Source organism: Halyomorpha halys, unplaced genomic scaffold (genome assembly GCF_000696795.3).
Source record: "Halyomorpha halys isolate HHAL.00 unplaced genomic scaffold, Hhal_1.1 Scaffold1045.1, whole genome shotgun sequence".
Classification (NCBI taxonomy): Eukaryota; Metazoa; Arthropoda; class Insecta; order Hemiptera; family Pentatomidae; genus Halyomorpha; species Halyomorpha halys.
This window is the reverse complement of record NW_027110650.1, coordinates 43,402-68,018: the sequence shown is the minus strand read 5'-3', so window position 1 is coordinate 68,018 and position 24,617 is coordinate 43,402. Positions and strand designations below refer to the sequence as shown.

Genomic DNA, 24,617 nt, shown 5'->3' with positions numbered 1-24,617 from the left:
TAAAAATAATAGGTGGACACAAGCTGCGAGAGATGGTTATAGACACATGGATGCATTTCAATTCATTAACTTTTATCCGCCATTGATTGCACCATTGCTTGATCAGGGTGAGGTGTATTTGGAGATTGGAAAGGGCTGTTAAAGGATCAGGATGGATGGATAGAATGGCTGTATCGTCAGAAAATATTGCTAGGAACGTATCGGGAGAGGTGGTAATATCAGCAGTGAAGAGGATGTAGAGGACAGGACCCAAGACACTGTCTTGGGAAACCCCTGCCTCGATCGGATAGATATTCAAGTACTCAGAACCACTGCGAACTCAAAAGGAACGATTTGAAAGGTAGGAGCGGAGGATAAGGTATACTTGAGGTAATAGGGACTTGAGCTTGAAAAGCAATTCGGTATGCCATACCCGGTCAAAAAACAAACAAGTCAGCGACTCTAAGGCCATGTTGAACTGTGGAGAGCCTAGGGCAGAATCCAAATTGGTGTGTGGGAAAACTCTATGATTCAACTATGGATAGGATACGTTTTAGAAGGATTTTGTCAACAATTTTTGGGAGGACTGAAAGTAAGCTAATAGGTCTATAGAAAGCAGGATTATTAGGAGGTTTTCCTGGTTTTGAAAAGAGAATTATAATGGAGTTTCCACAGGATAGTGAAGTGGGTTATTCTAAGGATACCATTGTAAAGATACGTAAGGAATATTATTGCTTGAGAAGGAAGTTGGTGAAGGATTTGAGGAGTGCGATCATACCCTGGACAATCACGAGGAGTTAGCATCTGTATTTGATATTTGACCTCAGAAGGGGTGATTGCTCTTGGTGGTAAGAAAAGAGGGATTAGTGGCGATAGGTATTCTTCAATTGTTTCGGTTTGGTCAGGATAAAGAGTAAATGTGTGAGAAAGGTGAATGGCTAGTTCTTTGGCTTTTTCTTTGACTGAAGCTGCCCATGTGCTATCATCTCGTCGGAGGGGAAGGGAAATATGTTTGGGATTTAGGATCTTTTTTGGTCATGTTCTAGAGGGAATTATCCTGAGTAGAAAGGGTAAAGAGGTAGGAGTTCAAGGACTATGATCGATAGTTAGCCAATTCTCTTTTAACTAGTTTGCTATAGCAGTTACATATTTATTATTTGCGATTAAAGTAATGTTTATTGTTTTATTGTGGTTTTTAAATAGAGGATTTAAGAAATATTTTATTTCAGTTTTATTTATCTTTCAATCAAGAAGTGATATTATTGTTTTTATTGTCCGTTGGTCAAAAGATACAATTTGTTAGGTCAAGTCATGAGTAACTTCCGATGCAGCTAAGTAGAAACTCTAGTTCGTAACTACCTGCAATGAGTTACCATAACAAGTTTTTGTTTTCACTATATAGGCGAGGCTTCAGTTAGTCTTTTTTCAACTGTTTTGAGTGGTACACGATACATTAAACTGTTTTTTTTTTTTTAACCTCTGAAATGGAGGGAAAAAACTCATATTCGTCATGTGATGCTTTGGGAATTTAAACAAGGCAATAGTGCTTAGGCAACAGCTGAAAAAATATGCAGTGTATATGGTAAAGGACCAATAACTGATCGGGTAGTTGGAAATAAGTTTATAAAATTCTTTTCTGGGGATATGACCTTAAAAGATGTCCTCCCGAATTTAATGATAAACTTTTAAAGGCTTGTGTTGGAATTGATATCTACAGCAAACAGAATAGGGGGCAGAGATGAACCCTAAGAAACACCACAGGAAAGGAGGAGTGTATTGAGAAAAGATCGACCTGGGATGAAGATTACATACAGTGGTTGGTCAGAGAGGTAGGATTTGAACTAGTGCTGTTGAAAATTGGAGGTGCTCAAGCATCCTTAGATAAATGGGAATAGTGAGTTGTTGGTTTTTAATGGCAGGTTTGGAAGCCATGGGTGATTTTAAGGAAGGTGAATTGTATTAAGAGGTCAAATCAGAAAGGATTAATTTAGAGGTCAGCATAGATATTTCATTTTTCCACTGGATAGGTAGGTACATAATAACCAATACTTCGAACTTTAAAATTTATCAAAACCAGATTAAGCCTGAACACAAATTTGACTCAAGACATACATAAACATAACCAAATTTGTCCCTTGATGTCTAAAACGTAATAGGACTAGAGGATTTTGAGAAAATAGTATTTATTTGCTGCATAAATACAAAGCTTCCCAACCTCAGTTGAAAGGAAAAAAATGTCTTAAGGTTAAGTACATAAAAATCAATGTTTTTTTAAAATAAGTTTTTAATTGAGTACCCTAAATTTGATGAACACCACACTAAAATTTTTTTCCTCAAAACTTTTTGAAAAAAATTCTTCACAGCATCAACTAACTGCACTACATATTCCAAAATCTTGATAAAAAATAATTAAGTACTTTAGGGAAACTAGAATTCCTTAATAATAGATGACAACAATATTATATTTTAAACCAATTTCTTTAGCAATGATATTATTACTTCATGAATGATAGGTACTTAAAAGTAAAAGCAATCAAAGTAAGTCAAAAGAGGAAAAATTCCTTAACACAGCATTACTTCTTTAATGTCATTTTTTGCAAGTACTTAAGAAAAACCTTCATATAATCTTAATATTCTCACCCTATATTTCTTTCCATTTTTAGAATACAAAATGTCAACCTGCTGATCTATATGATATCTCTGGTAGCCTACTTCTTTAGCAAATCCTTAAGTATTAGTGCTAATTCTTTCTGAAATGTCTTGCCTATTTCTATCCTTGACAATATCAGAAGAATGCAAAACAAGCAAAACGGATAAAAACAAAACTTCAGGAAATTCAAAAAACCCTTTCTTACCCTTGTGTCAATCTCACTAAGTTCAATTTTTCCGGTCCTTGGAATTAATAGCACAGTGCCTTACCACTGAGTGACCCGCTTCCAAAATTAATTTGATGGTAATGAAAAGGATGATATAGTCATGTTTTTTGCAAAACTAACAAATCAGTAAAAAATTTCAAGAAGGCTGGTAAATTTTTTTTAACGTCTACCAAATTAGAATGCCAGTCTCTCTAAGTTCAATGATAAGCTGAAGGATGGTGGGTTCAAAAAATTGAACTTTATGGGATGAGTGTCAATCTCACAAAGTTCAATTTTAAAACTCATCATCATTAAGGTTATAAATCATTTTCCAGCCCTTCTGAAAAGTTTTACTGATATGTTAGTTTTGCGAAAACCCGATGATGTTCCTTTTCATTACCATCAAATTAAATTTGGGAGTGAGCTGCTCAGTGGTAAGGTAATGTGCCACTAACTCGAAGGATCCGGGTTCCAATCCGGCAGTGAAAGATAATTATTTAGCCTGACATAGGAAAAATATGGTTGTTGATCATGAAAAAATCACTTCCAGTCACAAACATTGTTCAAGAAACAGTACTTCCATTCAAAATATTGAATCTCTATAATCCTTCATGGGTTGAAGCGGTACAGACTGAAATCATTTTCAGAAACTATAAATATGCAAATTTCAATAGATAAAAAATAAATAAATGATTACAGTTTATGATTTTAAATAATAATGAAATAAAGGTTTCTGGAAATTATAAAAATTAATATAAAGCATTTATTATCATTATTACAAAAAAGTTCTACAAATAATCACAATAAGTGTTTTCTCTAAAATTAAAAAGATTTTCACTAACTTGCAATTCACTTAATTAATGATATATAAAAAATGCATTACGGAATTTCTTAAAACCAAATAATAATTTTAATATCAAATTATATTCTGAATAAGCATGGAATATGATTGATACAGTAAGCACAAATAAAAATTTAGGCCTCAATAAAATGAGCTAAAAGCAATCACACCTCAGTCTCAAATAAATTTATAACAAGCTAGTACAAATAAAAATTTTAATTTACAGCTAAACATTAACCAACACCTAAAAGTAAAGCTTGGATTTCATTGGTTAAAATAAGAGAAGAATGATTTATAATATCGGTACATATATAGTATATTTCTAATAATCTCAAATAAGTAAAACCAAGAGGTTAGTGATTACCAAAATCTAATGAATTTTAATATTGTTATGCTTACTCTACAAAGTATTTATATTTATATGTTCTATTTATTTGAATCCAAGCTTTATTATTATAAATATTTAAAGTTTTTATTCTAATTATTAAATGATAGAGTATATAAAAAATGATCATAAACAATTGAAAGGATTTCAGCAAAAGGAGGTAGCTCACATTTTTCAAGATTTCGGAAAATTGTAAAACAAAATCTGAAAATTCAATTCAAAATATTAGATCATGTGAAAAAATAGTTTTTCTGGTAAAACACCAAACATCTTTATTTTTTGCAACAAAATAGTACATGTACATCTTTCTTAACTCCTCCAGGATGGAGCTACATCCCTCTAGCAGTAAACCCTTCAAATACAAACGATAATTTAAACATTTTTCTAAAAATGTATAATTTTGGCTGCTAAACCATTATTTGCATAAAACTAAATATGATCTTATAAAAATAGTCACTATTTCATATTTATTTTAAAAATTAAAAAAAGCACTAAATATACAAAAACAGTGTTGTGCATCCATACAAATGCTGTTTTAAACATGTATTCAATACACTCACCTACATAATCTAAGGCACGCTAAATCAATCATTGCACAATTTTAAGACACATTCTTTATCACAAATATAAAAACTGAATAAAAGTTTAGAAATACTTTAGAAAAAATTATATTAAAAAATATAAAACTATTCAGTAAATTAATAACAAATTGATAATTAAACAAATAATATTTTTTAATAATCATAATAAAAAATAAAATTATAAAAATGAGAGATCCATTAATAAGAAATAACAAAAATAGATTTTTTTAATTAGAAATAATATAACAGCTTTAAAAATTTGTATAATTCCTCACCACAATACTCAGATACGAAAATAGTGACCATCTATTATCATTAAAGTAGCCTAATATTCATTTCATTAACTCAAAATACTTGGGGGATTAACGTGGAAAAGATAAGAAGTCAAAAAAGGCAGAATTTTTGTTTGTTCATGGAAAAAAATTACAATTAGACCAATGGTGTGGAAGAAACAGTTTTACACGTTTTACCTGCCAAACCAAATAGCATGGCTCGATGTGAGGTAGAGTGCACCAGAGTGGTATTTCAGTACTTCAATAGAGGAAAAAATACAATAGTTAGAAACATTTATTTAACCACACATATGCCCTACTAGTTACACTTCATAAAAAAGAAACATTAGTTGGCGATATTTATCGATTAAGATGCCAATATTTAATTTGGAATACCCTCCCTCTCTCAAAAGATTACCATTGCGGCTCCTCTATTTCTAAAAATCAATCCCTGAAAAATACTAGTCCAACCAGGCATGCCAAAAACTAATTCGTATTTAAATTTTGTTCATTGTTTATACTAATAACAGCTCACAAACACACATATCTCTAAACATTAGTGATTCCTAAATAAGTTATAGTTACTAGTATTACATGAAGAATGTGTGAATGTGAGCTAAGCTTTAAATACTAAAATTACACTCGTCCCCAATACAAAACTAGACAGATTGCACAAGTTACAGAATGAAATATAAAAATAAAATATTTATAATTCATTAATTCATTTTTATAATTGGGCAAGCAATTGGCATATCAACTTAAAAAAAATTTGTATACAGCTAGAAAATTTTGAGATTTTTCGACTATGGGGGAGTATGTTTTATAGAACCTCTGGTTACATACGCAACTCACAAATATATTATGTGAAAATTTTTGAAATGACCATTATATCGACAACTTTTATACCAAGCTTGGAGATCGAAAAAGAATATAAAAAACAAATTATATTCCTCATCTATAATTCACAATTGACACAGATTGACACTTATGTAGTTAAATAACAAAACTGAAGTGATGCACAAATAATTTGGTTCACAAAGCATATTTAATATAATTACTTACAATCTAATGTTCATATTGTTCTTTATATCACACTACAAATATATGTTGCTAAACATATATATTTTAAAAGTTTTAATATCAACTGGTATCAATGCACAAAGAGTAGAACCCAAGAATTTCAGATGTAGACATGAAAAAACATATTTTTATATCTTTGGACGGTAACAATTTAACAAAAATAATTAATGGTTAATACTCATTGGATTATTTAATTATGCAGGAAAAATATATTCCTACTAACTCAATTTAGGAAAAAAAATCGTTAACTAGGTCTCATAACAAAGGATATCATGGAAGTAAATATAATTCCATTAGCTAGAATGAAACTTCTCCAGATGACCTAACAAGATATATTAAAATTAATTCAGTATAATTAGAAGATTTAATTCATTAATCGCTATAAACTGAGTTATATGGTTAATTCGTTTAATGTGAGTAAAAAAACATATAACATTGTTACAGGAAAATGGGCAACTTGAAACAAAAATATTTCATTATTGATGAAAAACATAACTCAGGGTTACCACCAGTAAGAGGAAAAATTTTGAAATTAATTATCTATATGAATAATTAATTTAATGTTATAATCACAAAAAATAATATTTATAAACTATCTTTATTATATATATCTTTATGGCTGACCGAAGGATGGGCAATCAAGTAAGTTAGGAAGAGTAAGTTTTACTTTAATGTGAACACAACCAGAGTAGAAAGAATAAACATTAGAACTCTTTATAGCACAGGTTACAAACCTTGTTTTGATGGCAGAACCCTTTTGAAGGAAGTAGATAAATGGTGGAACCCCTACATTATCATTATACATAAATAGGGTGTCAAAAGCCTTTCTTTTCAACAAAAGATAAGAAAGGCTAGAAAACCTACACACAGAAAATCTGAGATGATAAGGTTCAAAAGTGTTGTCAAAAAGGTGTTGAGTTGATGTAGAATAACCCACTCCTAAATTGTTTCGTGGAACTCTAGGAAAAGACTATGTGGAACCCCGGTTGGGAACCACTGTTCTATATTTTATGGAAGAAAAAAAAAAAAAAAAAAACCTTTAATGACCACAGAAAAAAAAATTATATGATAATATTCTTATATTTTATAATTAATGGAATGTATTTATATTTTAATTAAATCATAATACGTGTTGTATCTAATATATGACCTTATTAAACTTAAACAACCATAAGGTCTTATTTGAGACTACAAGAGCAAAAGTGGCCAAACCCATAAAATTTGTAAAACTTGAATATTGATTTTAAAGTGAAACTTCTTTACCGATGTTCTACAACTCAAAAAAAAAAAATTATATGAGAGTAAATTGATTCCGAGAGATGAGATGAAAAAGAAATGGGGGGAGGAAAACCTGGTCCACTCTATCAGGATAATTTACTTTGCAAATGACTGCTATATTTTAATTATCATTATTATTCTGGAACTAATATTTTCTTCCTTAAGCTACAAGAGGAAACACATAATCATTATTAATTAAATTTTAATAGAATTATTTCATTTCCAGATGTTTAACTTCAATTAGCCAGTCCCAAGACAGCTTTTTTTTGTATTCTAATATCGTAGTAGATAAAAGCAACTTCGTCTATCAAAACAATTCTATTTTGGCACCTAAATGAAATGAAATTGTGGTCTAATCAACTTCCCGAGTTAGGCCACTTGTGCTATCAGAGCCTCAATTCATAAAATAATCTAATGATACTTAAATTTACCGGCATAAAATATATATATTTAAATTTAACATAATGTTTTTTTAAGTCAGTTTGGAACTAATTCCTCAAACTTATGTTTTTGTGATGTCAGTTAAATTATTCGATAATTCCTTAATATCATTTAATAAACACTAATGCAATAAGAAATACAGTATTTCAGTCATAATGAAATGTATGCCTAATTTGAATTAAAAATAACTTTAAGTGAAGGATAATAATTAAAACTAGGACCAAAGTATAGCAGCATTTAAACAATATCAAAGCGTGAATATCACCAATCAATTGTTGAAACTTGTTCTTCTTAGGGGAATGAACCAATGCCTCCAGCGATATCGTAAACTAAGCGACTAACTCTAGTAGCTAATTCATCAGCTGCTTCTTGGCTCTCTGCTTCAGCATAAATCCGAACAATGTCCTCAGTGCCTGAGGGTCTAGAAAAAGATTAATTTTTATACAATAAGACTTCATAAGGCAAATTAAATCAGAAAAACCGATGAATAGATCAACATGTCTTAACCAAATTTGACTACTTTTAAGTGTGAAAATCTTAAACAAATATTGTTATATGAATCATTTCTAATAAAATTAACAGTCAATTACTATAAGATCCAGTGAAATTCTTATCTTCCATTTCTTAAATATATAGCTACCTCAATAGTTTAAGGTTACATTGTCAGTGGGGGTTCAAAATTGAACTCACTAAACCTGACCAGCCACTAACAAATAAACAGTTACTATTAAATTTAATTATATTTATAAGTTAATAAAAGGAGGAAAAACTCCAAATAGTTGTTGGATATATATGAATTCCAACAAAAAATAATCATACAATTTCTCAAAAAAAAAATAAATGAAAAGATGAAACAAAATTAATTCTTAAAAGACTATTATTTATGCATAAAAATTGAAATAAACATCATTTCAGAAGAAAAAATGACAAAATATATAAAAATTAATTTTTTGAAAATTAAATTTATTTATTCCTGATTAATTTTAATAATCACCATATATCGCATAGAATTGTGCACTCTCTTTGTTGCAATTAAATATAAATTAAAAAAGAAGGTTTTAACAAAGTCATACCCAGAGTTGAACTCGGGACCCCTGACTTTAGCTGGACACAAGTTATCGAGCAGAGGTCTGGTCTCGATATACCTTCCTGCTATGTCCCAACATGGGCTTTGCAGTAAGTGCAGTAAAAACACAAAAAAAAAAAAAATAATGGTGGAATACAACCTGACAACAGACTCAAAATGCAATAGATCCCTCAACTGACTTGACATACAATCTTATGCTTTTGATGTATTTCTTTATGCATGATGGCCACAACCCATACTATAATACTGAGGAGCCTTAAAGTGACTATCCATTATCTTTAAAGTAGTTTAACAGATCGAGTTCTGTCCCACAATATGTTCAATATTTCATTTCTTTACCCTAAAGCTAACGTAGAAGCATATTCGACATTTTCACTTTTGTGTTTAGATGGACTATTCTAAATTCCAGCCTCAGGATGATGGCTTATTATTTCATACAACTATGACTTTATACAACTCTAGACACTAACCACCGAAAGCAAGTATCAGCATCTTTTATTCTTCAATATTTCTTGTAAACCAAAAATACCTCAATAATAATTGACTATTATTTCTTTACAATAAAACGTTTCCTTTTTTAAAGTATTTTAGATGTTAAACCTGTTCTTTCCAGTTACACAAAATAAAAATAAATTTATTGTTCTTTTCCAATTTCGTTAATAAACCAAGCAACTATGCTTTGACAAGAGCTTGTTCAATTAAAATCGAACAATAAGTGACAGAAGACTTCTTAATTTGTTCATATCAAAGCAAAAAGAATCTCATTTTGAGCGAAGAAGTTGAGCACCAGGAAAAGTTTTTGGTTTTATTAATACTACTAATAGAGGTCCTGAGATGGAAAAGACACCAAGTTAAAAATAATAGAATTTTCAATAGCTTCTATAGGAGAGGGGGGTGGCTAAATGAGTACAGCATTGAGATCCTATCTCCCACACCATGGTTGTTTTAATTCAAACGATAGGTAATCATTTATTCTGTGTAGTCAGGCATCAGTCAACCCGGTGGGTTTGGGAGCCCTCCTGGGGCACACACTCTACAGAGTGACTTAAATGGATATAATGAATCACAAATGGATGATAAATCTAGAGGTTAAGTGTGGTCTAATTCAAACGATAGGTAATCATTTATTCTGTGTAGTCAGGCATCAGTCAACCCGGTGGGTTTGGGAGCCCTCCTGGGGCACACACTCTACAGAGTGACTTAAATGGATATAATGAATCACAAATGGATGATAAATCTAGAGGTTAAGTGTGGTCTTGAACAAATCACCTCCTTGCACAACCATTGGTATAGAAAAAGTCTTCCTTACCACATGCTGAACCCGAGAACCTTCATAGATCACAATGGTGGAATTTTATAATAATTTTCATTTCATAAGATTTTAAAAACATAATTAATAACTGGAACTGACAGAAAAAAATAATGAACTCTCTACCCTCTCCTCTCCTCCACTCCATCTGATTCCTTATAAACTTTGATCTTTTGATCCTTCTTAAATTCAGTTAATGAACTCTTTCCTTGTCGTGAATGAATCTTATTTTAACTGGCTGAAGCATCTGGGTTATGGATAGAGGATTAGAAAAAGTAAGGAATTTGATTAGATTATTAATGGGGAAGGCATTGTCTGTATAATTAAACTTAAAGCTTTAGCTAAAATTACATCAGCTCAAAAGATCATTTAATGATCAAAGGAGATGACGAAATTTTGAGGATATTATCGAATCAAAAGAATATATGGGAAGAATAAATTAATCAAAAGATTAATTGACTTATCAAATTATCATGGTTGCATAGAGTAGTTGATTTTTTCTAAACCTCACAAAACTGACAAAAATAGCAGATTCTCATAATGGAAACCAGGAGCTACTTTGAGATAGAATCACTTCATACATCAACGGAAGTAATATACTCATCTATTTTACCATATAATGCATAATAATATAATTGCCTACTTGACTTATCAACAACTAAAATATATTCATATTCTTTTAGAATTGATTTTCTGTAATCATAGTCAAAATTAAGTAACATGTATGCAACTTACCTAACAAAACTACGTCCTGAAGGATATTCCTTAACAATCTTATCAATTGCTTCTTGTAAACCTTCTGGACTGGTGCATTTTCGGTCAGCATCTGTTGTTTTGATAGTATTCCTATCCTGAAAAGTTACAAGTGATAAGGTTATATTAGTTAAGAAATCAATAAATTGAAGAGAAAAAAAAGTTAGAATAAAAGATTATTTCCTAATATGAAATTGGTGAATGAACACAAACTTCGTTATTTAAATATATTAGTTTATTACACAAACAACGTTTCTGGGTTATCCCCCACATTATTTCCATAACTTTGATGTGTGATTGTTTTTATAGATAAATCATTCAGTAGCCTAACATATTTTAGATAATATTAATGATGGGCAGGCTGTACTAAACTGAATTGTATTGGATTATTATTAATTGATCACAATAATTGAAGGAAGATGTTCTGAGTGACAGTAAAAAAAATCACTCAAAATAACAGAAAAAACTGCTTACTAGCCCTAAAATTAGACCCATGTTGAAGATTTTCAGCAGTACCCTTTTTTTTTGACAACCTGACCCTCTCCCCCCTCCCAAAAAAAAATCAAGAAGAGAACTTATTTACTTTAACTCTGAACTATTCTTTATGGATCCGAACTTCAATGCTGAAGAAATGCTTCATAATCTAATGATTTGTGAAAACAAAAACAGTATTTATGGCAATAATATATTGTAAGAATATTTAAAACTACTGCTAAAACTTTTACAAAGTATACATTATTGAGACTTAATACAAATCTCGAGGTAAATTATTTATCATACAGCAATAACCTGTACAAAATTTGAAATAATTTAAATAAAACATCATTTGTCTAATAAAACTTACCTTGATCGTCACTTTTGAAAGGCGATTTGGTAAATTAGAATAAACAGAGAACCAATCTTGTGCACTCCAACCTCGAAAGTATAATACAGTCTCTACTAAAAACATATCTGAAATAGCATCGCCTACAGTTGAATTGATCAATTCAGTCAATTGTTTTAAACGTATAACCATTTGCCTCTTGCTGTCGGGCAATCTAAAAATAAATGAAAGTTACTTAATAAAAAGGATAAAAATAATTATCTCTCATGAAAATATATATTAGCATACATAAACAAATAAAATGAATAACTTACAATGAATGAAAGCAAGATCGAACAGCCTACCAATCAATAATAAAAATAAATCAGTTCTAAAATATATCATGAAGGGACTTAGATGCCCACCCAATAATATTTTTGAATTTTCAATATTCTTAGAACAGAATAAGAATAGCGAATCTACTATATACAACTGCATCCTGAAGACTTTGCGGGTTGGATGATATACTGTTATCAGAATCTTGAAAATATGTTTTGAATAATGAAGAATTCATATCATTAGGTAATAATGAGTATACAGAAAACAACAAAGAGTATATAAGATTAGTGTTTAGGTAGAAAAAGTGTCTCATATCGAAGCAAGAAATGCAATGGGGTAGAACAGATCCACACTAAACAGTAATGCTGATCAACTGTTATTGATGTTCTAATAATGATAGTAAAAATGAGACATTTTGTTATAAAAATTATTTAAAATATTAAAAACAAATATAATAATACATTTTTCAGACAATGACTTTCCTCTGTTTATTAATTTGTATATTAGATACGTTATGTCTCTTTATATTTTCAAATGCATGATATAATCTGCAACTACACCTTACATACGTCATAAAACAGTGTTATTCTACATTTCTGTTAATATTTCCCTGTGAAATACCTACCCCTTGAATTAATCGATATTAGCCCCTCCAATTAATAATTATTATTAAATGGTGCTACATCCCGAACTTTTGAGACTTTGCCTGTTCCACCATAGATTGCCAGTTTTCTCTGTTAATTTCCGCAACCTTCCAATGTTTGACACCAAGCAGTTTACTTGCATTTATATAATTTGGAATTATGCTGTACTCAAATATTCTATTAAAATTTTATTGAGAATTTTCAACAATACCTCTCATCTGCTGCAGCCTGAGTTATCAAATTTCTAGCATTATTACTAAAAAGAACTGTGCCGTGTCCATTAGCTTCAAAGTAAACTCCTATATCATATTCAAGAGCCTTGTGATGAAGATGTTTAACGCCTGTACAAGCACATGCGACAGGAACTCTCTAAAATATACACCATTGTCAACTTCCATAGATTAAAGAAAAAACTGGCATAATGAGAAAAGAAACAAACCAATTTTTCAGAAATATAGCGAGTAGAATTTCCGTTAGCATAAGCTGTCTGAACTAAACCAAGCTTTAAATCAAGACCTGAGTCTCTCACTAAATCCATTAAATAGCCAGCAACTGCAACAAATGTGAATAAAAAACTAAAAATAAATCTAATTTTGGATGTACAATAATAAATTTATAAGATATAAATGAAAAATAAGATATAAACTGCATAAATATAAAATATTAAAATGAGGAGAAGATGGTCAAGGGTGCGGCCAGCAAAAAAACATAAATAAACAAAAACCTATTTATTTTTGCTGACGTTTCGAACTGAATTTCACGCCTTCATCAGAGCTGAAAAAACTAAAAAGAGACAATAACCATAACTCCAAGAAACCTAAAAAATAAAAGGAAAAAAATAAACAAACTCAGAAGTACACATAACAATAAATTGAGTAGATATAGTTTTTTTCATACATTTCGTTATATTGATTTAAATTTATTTTTCATTATTTTAGACACTACTTACATATCTTATTTGTTCAATTATATTACTCATCTTTTACATCTTCTTCTACATCTTTCATTATGTTTATTTCTTGGACCCTTTCTGTTTTTTAATTGTTTTATCATTAATTATTATTATTGCCGTGACAGACCAAGGAAGTCCAAGGCCTCGCGCGAGAAGACGATGTATTTCCTAAATACATCGCGCACTGTATCATATAGTTAATATAATTCTTAGGTCTATAATATTATATTTCATCTTTTATTGTTATCAATCAACTACTATCTACTCAATTTATTGTTATGTATATTTCTATTCTAAGTTTATTTATTGTTTCCTTTTATTTTTTATGTTTCCCTTATTATAATCGTTATCTCTTTTTTGTTTTTTCAGCTCTGATGAATGCCCGAAATTTAGGTCGAAACATTGGCACAAATAAATAAGTTTTTACTTATAATAATAATTAATAATTACCTAAAGTAGCAATATTGTCACCATCAAGTAAATGGAAAATGCCATTTTCATCAACATAAGAGTAAATCACTCTATCTGCATCTCCATCAACAGAAACAATTCTTCTGTTAGGGACAATAACAACTCCTTCTGGGGGCTTCTGATTCGTTTTCACAAAATCTGCTCCGCACTGTCAAAATAAAATAATTTATTTTATTAGACTATATAATTTAAACAATTATATTTAGATAAAGCTCTAAAATTAAGAAATAGAAATTACCTTAAAATTAAGCTTTCCTTTTGTAGAAGTATCACTGTTATAAATATTTACAATCAGAGAATTTCCCAATCGGCTTAAGAATTCCTGCATAGCTATCGCACCTACTCCATTAGCTCCATCAAAATCTAAAGTAGCTTCATAGTTCACATTCTTGTTGCTCTAAAAGTTAATTTTTTAGATCAAAGTTTAGTAATAAAAATTTTGGTATCAAACTGCAATAATGAACCCAACCTCTTAAACCATAAAATGTAATGACACCTCTTTCCGAAGAGCTTTAAATGCTGCTGTGAATCTAGATAAATAGTTTTCTCGATATGAAATTTCATTTGAAGGTCCGATGTTGTAAGAGTACACAAAATAGTGGAGCATAGGGGTTGTAACTATTCCATGATCTTTAACAAAGCCTGAAAGAACTTCTACTCCATCCATTGCAGCTTTCGAAAGATGTAAACTACTGGGCCTACAATCAGAAATATTAGTCAGACATAAAATTAAAGGTAATAAAAAATTTATAAACAAAAAAATATATAAACTTCAATGGAACAATAAAAAATTAATGTATTTTTAATTATTATTTCTAGCTGTTAAGTGAATATTTTTCATTTTTTGTTTTCCATCCTGTGGACTTATGATTCTTTTCCCAGAATCTTTTGTGTCCCAATTTTCAATAATTTCAGGCAATAGAGTGGAACTTGTATATACAAAAAATTCCTTGATCCAAAACGATCCTCAGACTACATATATCAGTCTGAGAGCCCATTCAAAAAAATCGACATTATCTGGAGATTACTTTGATAGCACATTTTTTAATCGTTATTACAAAGCCAATGAAGAAATGAGTTTGCCAGTCAGATCATGCTATCTGCATAAATGGTGACTGTTTAAAAAAAAAAAATCTTTTTTTGGTGCTCCATATCTTAAAAACTACCAACAACACTAGAAAATCTAATAGAACATTATTTAAAGTAGAGTAAATTGGCTTAAATATGAGCCCTATTAGATTTACGTTCTATAGTTCCCAAGACACAGTTTATTAAAAGCAATATTTCGTAATGAAAAAACGAAAAATCAGTAGGTAGTGAATTTATTTTGAGAAAAATATATCTCGGGAATCATAAGACATACAGATGTCTGTCAGCTCTCAAATAAAATCTAGTTGAATGTACTATAAAGTAGTTTATAACATTTATCCTCATAGGAATAATAGTTATGATATTTGTCAAAATAAATTCAGAAAATGTTGGTTTCTAATTGTCGATATAAAATGTTTAATGCATGAAAAAAAAAAATAATTCAGGAACCATTACATGCACAGAACACTGCCAGCACTCAAATCAAAGCTATTTGAAAATACTATATGGTAGTTTATAACATTTATCTTTGTAGGAGTAGTAGTTTTCATGATATTACCAAATAAATTAATTTCTAGTTGTTCAGACAAAATTTGAAGTGCAAAAATCATATTCATAGGCAAATATCATAAAAACACCCCTATGAAGATAAACGTTATAAATAACTTTAGAGTAAATTAAGCTAGCTTTAATTTGAGTTCTAGCAGATTTCGTTCCTGAGATACAGTTTTTCAAAAACAAAAAGTTTTGTCCGAATGACTAGAAATCAACATCATGTGAATATATTTTGGCAAGCATGTCTAACTGAGAGACCCTCATTTCTTCATTGGCAATGCAATAAAAATTCAAAAAAGTGCTATCAAAGTATTCATCAGATGATGTCAATTTTTGTGCACAGGCTCTCACACTATATAGGAGGAAGCCTCATATTTATACAATTTATTTAATATATCAATGGCTTACAAATTCAGATGGACAGAGCAGATTTAGACTTTATCTAATAATATCTAAATTTGGTCAGTCGAAAAACTAATTGAAACGTAATTTTTCTAAAAGAGATAACCTTTAATTGTGTTTTTTTTTCCAAAAGTTAGTAGACATTTAATTTTCCTCTAACGTTAAGTAAGCTATAAATAGAGATAACATATATGAATTAGAAGGTGACGGCATGGTTGAGGTTACAGAACAATTTGGTTATTCTGGCTGTTATGAATAACCAAATTGTTCTGTAACCTCAACCATGCCGTCACCTTCTAATTCATATATGTTATCTCTATTTATAGCTTACTTAACGTTAGAGGAAAATTAAATGTCTACTAACTTTTGGAAAAAAAAACACAATTAAAGGTTATCTCTTTTAGAAAAATTACGTTTCAATTAGTTTTTCGACTGACCAAATTTAGATATTATTAGATAAAGTCTAAATCTGCTCTGTCCATCTGAATTTGTAAGCCATTGATATATTAAATAAATTGTATAAATATGAGGCTTCCTCCTATATAGTGTGAGAGCCTGTGCACAAAAATTGACATCATCTGATGAATACTTTGATAGCACTTTTTTGAATTTTTATTGCATTGCCAATGAAGAAATGAGGGTCTCTCAGTTAGACATGCTTGCCAAAATATATTCACATGATGTTGATTTCTAGTCATTCGGTTACAGAACAATTTGGTTATTCATAACAGCCAGTTCTGACCATCTTCTTAAAAAATTTATCAAGGTCTGATTTTTGTTTTCACTTTGAAAGTACTAACATAACTTTATTAACCTGAATATTATTAGAATAAAATATTTGAATGCAGGTCATGAAAATTTATGTTTTCCATAATAATAAATTAATGAAAATGAATACTAATAAACTTTATAGTGAATTTTAAATTTGTATTTATCTACTAAAATTGTATATCTAAATATACCAAAAAAGTTGAAAATACTTTTGAAGTACTGTTTTAGAATGGAACATTAAGATAGAAATTTGAAGTGGTTTGCAAACAAGATTATTAATTCATTTTACAGTTAAAACAATTAGCAATAAAATCAGATGATAACGAATGTCAATAATAAAAAATGACAATTTTATAAGTGAAAGAAGACCAAGTTGACTTAATTTTAATCTGGAACCAAAATTTCCTTCTATCATATAAAATTTGAGCAATATGTTTTGAACATTTTAAACACTACAAAGTTCCTTCTGTATTTTGAGAGGCTTTTAAAGGTATCCAGGCCTAACACTAAGGTTGTTAGTAAATTAGTTAAATGTTAATTACTATACTTAAAATATAAAATATTTTTTTAAGAATATATATACAATACAATATCTTGAAATTAAAACAAAAATACCTAGTATCTCTTCCAATAAACACATGGGCAGGCTTTGAAATATCTATTCCCAATTCCGATACAATTCTATTCAATTCTTCTTGAACTAAGTTATCATCAGCATTCGCAAGTTCTGTAGCAATGGACTCCCATTTTTGTTCCAACATTTCACCATGAGGATCGATCATCTTAACACCATTATCTGCTTCCGGATTGTGGGATGCAGTTATCATGAGACCAATTGCTGCTGATCCTTTTCCTTTAGACCGTAAAGCAGCTAAAAGACCCATTCTGAAGGCAATGTGATCCAAGTTTTCAGCACTAAAGAAATTATAAAGACATTTATATACTTCGCCAATATTGACACAATACATTTAGGAGTATTTTCCTAAAAACTTAGGCAGATGGCTTTTTTCATAAAGCAATCTTACTACCTAGGATCACTTTTCATTTCTACTGAACTTGAGGATGAATGTGTAATTAAAACTTAAGAATCCATATTTAGTAATCAATAAAACATAAATAAATTGAATCAAACTTTCACTCTGTGTAATCGAGATATCACGGACACAAACTTGGCTACATAAAGAAAGAGAAATGGTACTGATAAAGCATATAAATACATTAAATATTCTAAAATTTTATGATAGAACAAAGAAATGGTCTAGAAAGTCAGGCCCATCATCTGAATGTGCCAGAGGAACAAAATCCTTGGGATCCAAGCTCCCAAGGGGACCCGATAGGTGATAAAGAAAAAATCTATAATAAATAATATCATGTACTAGTATCATAATCTGACTATGCCACCTAATTTATTGATATGAATATTGTTTAAATGTAGTAATACAATTTTTCATACCAAATCTAAATCCATAAATTAATGTTGTAGACAAAAAATAAATATTGAGAGGAAGGTCTGCTCTATTATTGTACTGAGCACGGGCTCAAGAGATGGTGTCCTAGAAAAGAGCATTGACAAATAGAGCCCTTTAAAATTCATTTCATTTTGATTTTCTACAGATTAGATAAGATATAGAGTTTAAATTTTGATAGCAATCAGGAACAAAGCTTTGTTTACCTAGAGTATTTCATGTAATTGTTTTTAATCTAAACACCGAACAATACAGAATATAAAAATACATGTTTATGTTCTAAAACAAATATGTGAATTATCAGTTAAAAATGGACAACATGTAAACAACTATATTTATGTCACCAATAAGGTCATGAAAAACCCTACTTCTATGGATATAAAAACTAATTTATTAATAATTTATCTATCTCTCTACTAATACCAACATATTCTTAACTACTGAAAGAGTTAACATCATCATACTTACATGGTTCTAAAACCTGCTGTTCCATATTGAATTATTGGACCTTTTTTTGGATATTTATTTATTACTGACTGTATTTCAATCATTTTAATAATACTAAAAAGAGGAGGGAATATTCGAAACGACAACGTGTCCAACAGAGCTTTCTCTACACAAGCCTAACTTGTGTCGTGTTGAAACCTAAAGTTACCTCACCAAAACACCGCACTGCGAATCAATAGACCTGTTAGATACGATTTATTATATAACTGAACCACTTTCGGAGCAATAAAGATTCCTTTTTTACACATTTCATAAATATTTATCTCTGTGATTATTCTCAATAATTATTGCCGTATTAGTTCACAAAACTGGTTCTAATGGAGTGAAATTCAAATAATAACCTCCATTAGATCTTTTCAGCTTTCTACTGATGTTTTTAGCTGATATTGATGTTTGTGAAATTATTAATTTCAAATTAATAAAGACTTATTCCATGCCCTAATTTTTTCATTAAAAAAATGAAAGAATAGTATTTTCCTCTCTAACCGATGTCGAAATGAAAGAGCAGTTGACGTAAGGAGTCTACTTGTTTCGAATTTCGTTTATATTATTTTTTTCTTGGAGCCATGGAACTATTTTTTCCAATTAAGTCAGTTTAGCTTTATAAAAATATATTGCAAAAAGCTTCTGTTTGTTCCTTTAATTTCTGATTAAACTTCTTACTATAATATTTGTTTATTCAATAGTTTCGTTACATTTATTGAATTGTAGCACATCTGACAAAAATCAGAATTTTATTTTGTATTTGAGGTATGCTACAGGTTGTAGAATTGAATTGATTTGTGACAACCCTATTAGCTTTAAGAAAGTCAATAGAACGTACCTCAGTAAAAAAAACAAACCGTAGTCTATGGCAATGTCTGAAGAATAAAAAATCTAAAAGGAATTTTCGGCGATCTTCTAGAAACTTCAGGACAGCCTAATTACAGTTTATTTAAGAATGGCCTATAAAATAACAAGTAGAAATGCGGTCGAAATAAATTCAGCCATAATTTGGACAAAAACAGCTAAAAATGCATAGAATATTAAAAACTAATTTATATTTGTTATTTTATATACAAAATAAAAAAATTAGAAACATTGCTCCGGGAAATACTGTTGTATTAGACCCCAACTGAACACACGGGTGTTCTTATTTTTTTTTAGCCGTCATAAATTTTTCTATATTTTAGATTGATGGTAGTTTCAGAATCTCATAAAAACTATATCCTTGGAAGGTTTATCATACAAAAACGTCAACCAAGCAATGCGAATAACTGATAGTTATTTAGGATTTCTTTTTTCATTTTATCTAATATTTCTTTAAGCCACTTTTAATAATTTTATATTTATTGGCTTCTTTTATAATAAAAACAGCTCATTGAACTGAAGGGCAAAATTTTTTTCCTCAATAAATACGATTTAAAAAAATGAATATTATAACCACATTAAAAGTCAATTTAAAGTTTTAGCCACATTCTGAAATTAAGAAGTGCTTGGAGTTCAGAATTGACGAACAGAAGCATGATTACTTATAGAATTGTATAATGACGGCCACTATTATGTACATACCTAGAAGATATAAGAGGAGATTCAGCTTGTGGTATGGGTCTTAAAATAAATAAAACACAAAATAGTTCTCTATAGTTTAATGTTGGAAATCAAATCATTAAATTATTTGTCTTTCGTTTTTACAAATAGATAAAACATATATTTATAAAGAGAATATTTCAATACACAGAATACAGAAGATTGTACTAAAGCATCTAATTATTAACTAGTTAGATTTCTAATGGGTTCTAAATGTTGACTGATAAGAAATATTGGATTAATAACTTATTATTAAGACTATGTATTTTTGAGATGTCTCCACAGTGCTTTTGGAATAGAACGGCATCCTTAAAACTTTGTCACTTCCACAAACCTGTAAAAAAAAAGTGTGAGACAGATACAGGTTCAATGTTTTTATTATTATTATTTTTTTAAAAAATTAATTAGAAGTTTAAATAATCTACAAAAAACTAATGTGCTTAGTTAGCATATTAAAATCCCATAGCTGTGACAGACTGACAGAACTCCAATGAATAAGGCCCTTTGCCCACGGAACGAGATTTTTGTCGTACTGGATATTTTGTCCGCAAGTTAAGGAACCGGTATCATAAATTTAAACAATTGCCCCTTGCCCAACTGAACCTAAGGCACTTTAGACATATGGTTGCATATGTCCACTTTCTATAGTATAGAAAAGAAACTCAATAAAAATAACTAGGTTCAAATAAGGCCCTTGAGACCATTCTAACAGCCCTTTCAACCCCTATAAGCAGGTACATGCTGTCATCTAAAAATGGACTTGCATCAGTCAAACTATTTTATGGTTAACATATGTAAGTCAGTGCACAAAAGTCTTAGGTCATGGTCTCTTTCTTAGAAATCAGACCTGTTGGGAGATCTTCTCGCCACGCCTTTTCCCCCTTCCAGATACTTTACTTTTAAATTTCATAGGCTCTCTACCTCCCCCACCTAGTCTCCTAAAATTATCCGATTGGTCAAAACCCCTTCTCCTATTTCATTATTCTTTCTATCCCCTCTTCTCCAGAGTACATATATATTTTCTAGACTAGATAGCTAAGTAGGATATAAGTTAGAAGATAGAGACTGAGTAACATGTAGTTCTTGTAAATATATTAGAATAAAGTCATTTTAGTCTTCACTGATTTTTGTGAAAGTTATCTCGCACACGAGGAGAGATTTGCGTCTTACTCCGATGTGCGAACCTTTGTAAACGAGAAAAATCGAACATTCTCTGCTAGTTTTATTTTATTATTATTTTTTATCTAGAAGTGTTTCTACGATATTAGACGATTTTCCGAGGTAGGCCTAATGGAAAAAGAGTTAATTTTTTTTTTCAACTTTTCTTCTAATACCTCGTGTACTGAATAGATTTTTCCTGTTCGAAAGATTTTCCAACTTTATATATGCAGACCAAAAAGAAAACGAGTGCGAAAATTGTGATTTTCCTATTGCTTTTCCGCTTATATTTTGGAAACAGCTTATTGGATTTATCTATTTCAAACGATTTTTCGACTTTATGGATCTAGAACCTGAGAAAGCCGAAGTGAAAATTCTGTGAATTTTCTAATAATATTTCGGGAACGTCTGAATGAATTTTTCAGTTTCGAAAGATTTTCAAACTATAAATGTAGACCTAAAAGAAAAATGTCTGACTTTTCATTCCCATTTTAGCTAATACTTTAATATTATTTTTAACGCCGCCATATAAGTTATCATGAAAACGAATAAGACCACACAAGGTTATGGGTCAGTAGGAATTCAATTTGTGAATCTCTCTCTTTCAAACGACATAGTTATTAATTCTGAGAGGACAGTTGAACCTTTTAATGAAAGTGATATTATTTATTTATAGGTTATATAAACTAAATATGAGATGGATCATTTTATGTTAGATAAAATTAAGAACATTGAGTGGTTTCAGCACAAGCATCATGATAACAAGGACTGGATGTGGAAAGAATGATCTTTCAGAGCCTAAACCTAAAATAGGGCAACGATTACTGGGAAAATACCTGGATTTTGGTTATTCTATATTTTTTTCTTTTTTTTACTTTCTCTTTAACCTACTGGTTTAAAAAGCTCTAAACGATTTTTGGAAAACTTATCTCTCTAAATAACGTTTATAAACAATTGTGAAAATAAATAACCTCTTCGAATAATCTTTTACCACAATTTTTACAGTTTGAAATAGGTTCTCATAATAAAGGTTCTAAGAATTAACTTCTGAAATGGACCATAAAAATTATGATGCTAGATAGAAGTCATTACCTGTTTAACTAGTTAATTCATCATTACCTATAGATATGGACTAAAACAGAGCCCTTTGGTACGCCTTACTTAGTTTGCCCATAACTGGACATTGAAATGGCCCAGTGGACCTTCATAAATCTACTCCAGGAAAGACCGAATCGATGAAAGAGATTGGCATGGATACTCATACATTTTAATTTTAATTTAATTTAATTAATTTTAAACGCAGCTTAGAAATCAATAAACTCTTCTTGTGTATATTGACTTATTTGGAAGCCATCTTTCACTTACTCCAAGAACCTGACCACCTGCTCAATAGTGTTTCTTGTCTTCCATAAAGCAGTCTTCAATCTGGAATGAATTTTTTATACTCAAAATATTCTGAATATTCAAAATATGACCATTTATTCAGCCAGTATACATAATGTACTCGTGAGAGATATCCGCCTGTTACTGTAGCTATCTTCAGCTAGTTTTTCCTTTCTCAATACTGGTAGCACCTCTGATTTTTTCAATTGTGCTAAGACATTGTTTTTCTATTTAATATTTACTAATTTTAGTACGATTACCTTAGTTTTCTCTCCCCTGTTTTTCACGAATGCAGGCAACGGACAGTCTGGATAAGCACTTACCCTTCTTTTTAGTTATTTCAAATGAAGGTTCCGTTCCAATCTTGAAAAATGTGACTAGAAAAGCACGATATTTCTTAGATATATGCTACACGGATCCTCTAATAAGTCTATTTTCTAAAATACTTTCTGAAGGAGTTATATTTGCAATCTTGAAATAATTCTCTTGCTAAGGCCTTCTCCATTGTAACTAGTACTTGTTTTGTAATAAAGGCTAAAGTTTATTTTAAAGGATTCATCTTAATTTTTTTTTCATACTCTACTAAGTTTTGGTAACATTTAATAACAACATATAAATGTCTTGGATTCATTATGTTGACTTATAAAAAGCACGTGTAATCGAATTTTGTTAGTTCTATTTAAAAGTAAATCTAAACTTTACCAGTCCTAGGGTCATGATTTCCTTTTGATTATGTGAGACATAAGTACGCCCTTTGAAAAGATTATCCCCTTTACTTGATTGGCCAAATACAAAAGCATTTTGGGGGATATTGGCATCAGCCTTTTTCGGTTTCTATGCCAAGATAATCATATAATAATGTAATCACCAAAGAGTACCTAAACAAAACAAATAAAAACTATAAATGTGTAATTAAGCACACAAAAAAATTGATAAAGATAAATTTTCATGGGTATTTAGCACATGTAAGTATGGGAAATACCCTCTTAAATAAGGAGACATTTTTCTTTATAAATCTTGACGAAAAAGATCGATCGGGAACTTTTATAATAATGAACATGTGTAGAAATGTCCTATACAAAAAGTTCGAATCCAAATTTGAATCTGTGTTCTGTTTGTCAGAAATGTGTGGTGAGAGCAGTTTGGTATGTTTTTTTCTTTTCTGTTTTTAATAGAGGTAGAGCAGGATGTTTCAGTTGAAATATCTTTTAGAAACTGTTCCAAAATAAGATATCTCGCAATTACCTTCACTGGGAATGGTATACACCTTATCCGGGAAACGTCGAACAATAGAATATTTGACCTACTACTATTTATAATCACTGACTTGCCTGAAATTAATTTTAATAATTTTATTTAACGTACATTTATGAACTCCAATGATTAAAATAATAAAAGACTGGAAATTTATAACTTAAAACGTATTTAACCTCACCATATTTGTTATTATGTCAAGCATCGCACATTCAAATTTATGTGAAGAAACGTTTACTTAGACAACAACAATATTAGTTATAAAGTAATAAGAACTGACCTGATATGGCCAGAATTAGATATATTATGTTTTAACAAAAATATAATATCAATTGTTACGACAACATTTTCTCATCAGATATAAATGAGATATAAATGCCGATGAAATAAGTTT

At 30.0% G+C, this 24,617-nt stretch overlaps 1 protein-coding gene across 1 annotated transcript; it reads right to left on the bottom strand.

Moving 5' to 3' along the window:
* Positions 1 to 3,602: 3,602 nt before the first annotated feature.
* Positions 3,603 to 19,012, bottom strand: nst (phosphoglucomutase 3-like protein nst). Its single transcript, XM_014432320.2, has 10 exons — positions 18,821 to 19,012; positions 17,502 to 17,801; positions 14,566 to 14,767; positions 14,308 to 14,466; positions 14,049 to 14,217; positions 13,086 to 13,198; positions 12,858 to 13,015; positions 11,706 to 11,898; positions 10,844 to 10,959; positions 3,603 to 8,133 (listed from the first exon to the last, which is right to left on the bottom strand). The coding sequence occupies exons 1-10, from the start codon at positions 18,901 to 18,903 to the stop codon at positions 8,004 to 8,006; spliced, it is 1,623 nt and encodes a 540-aa protein (XP_014287806.1). The 5' UTR covers positions 18,904 to 19,012; the 3' UTR covers positions 3,603 to 8,003.
* Between the last annotated feature and the right edge of the window lie 5,605 nt (positions 19,013 to 24,617).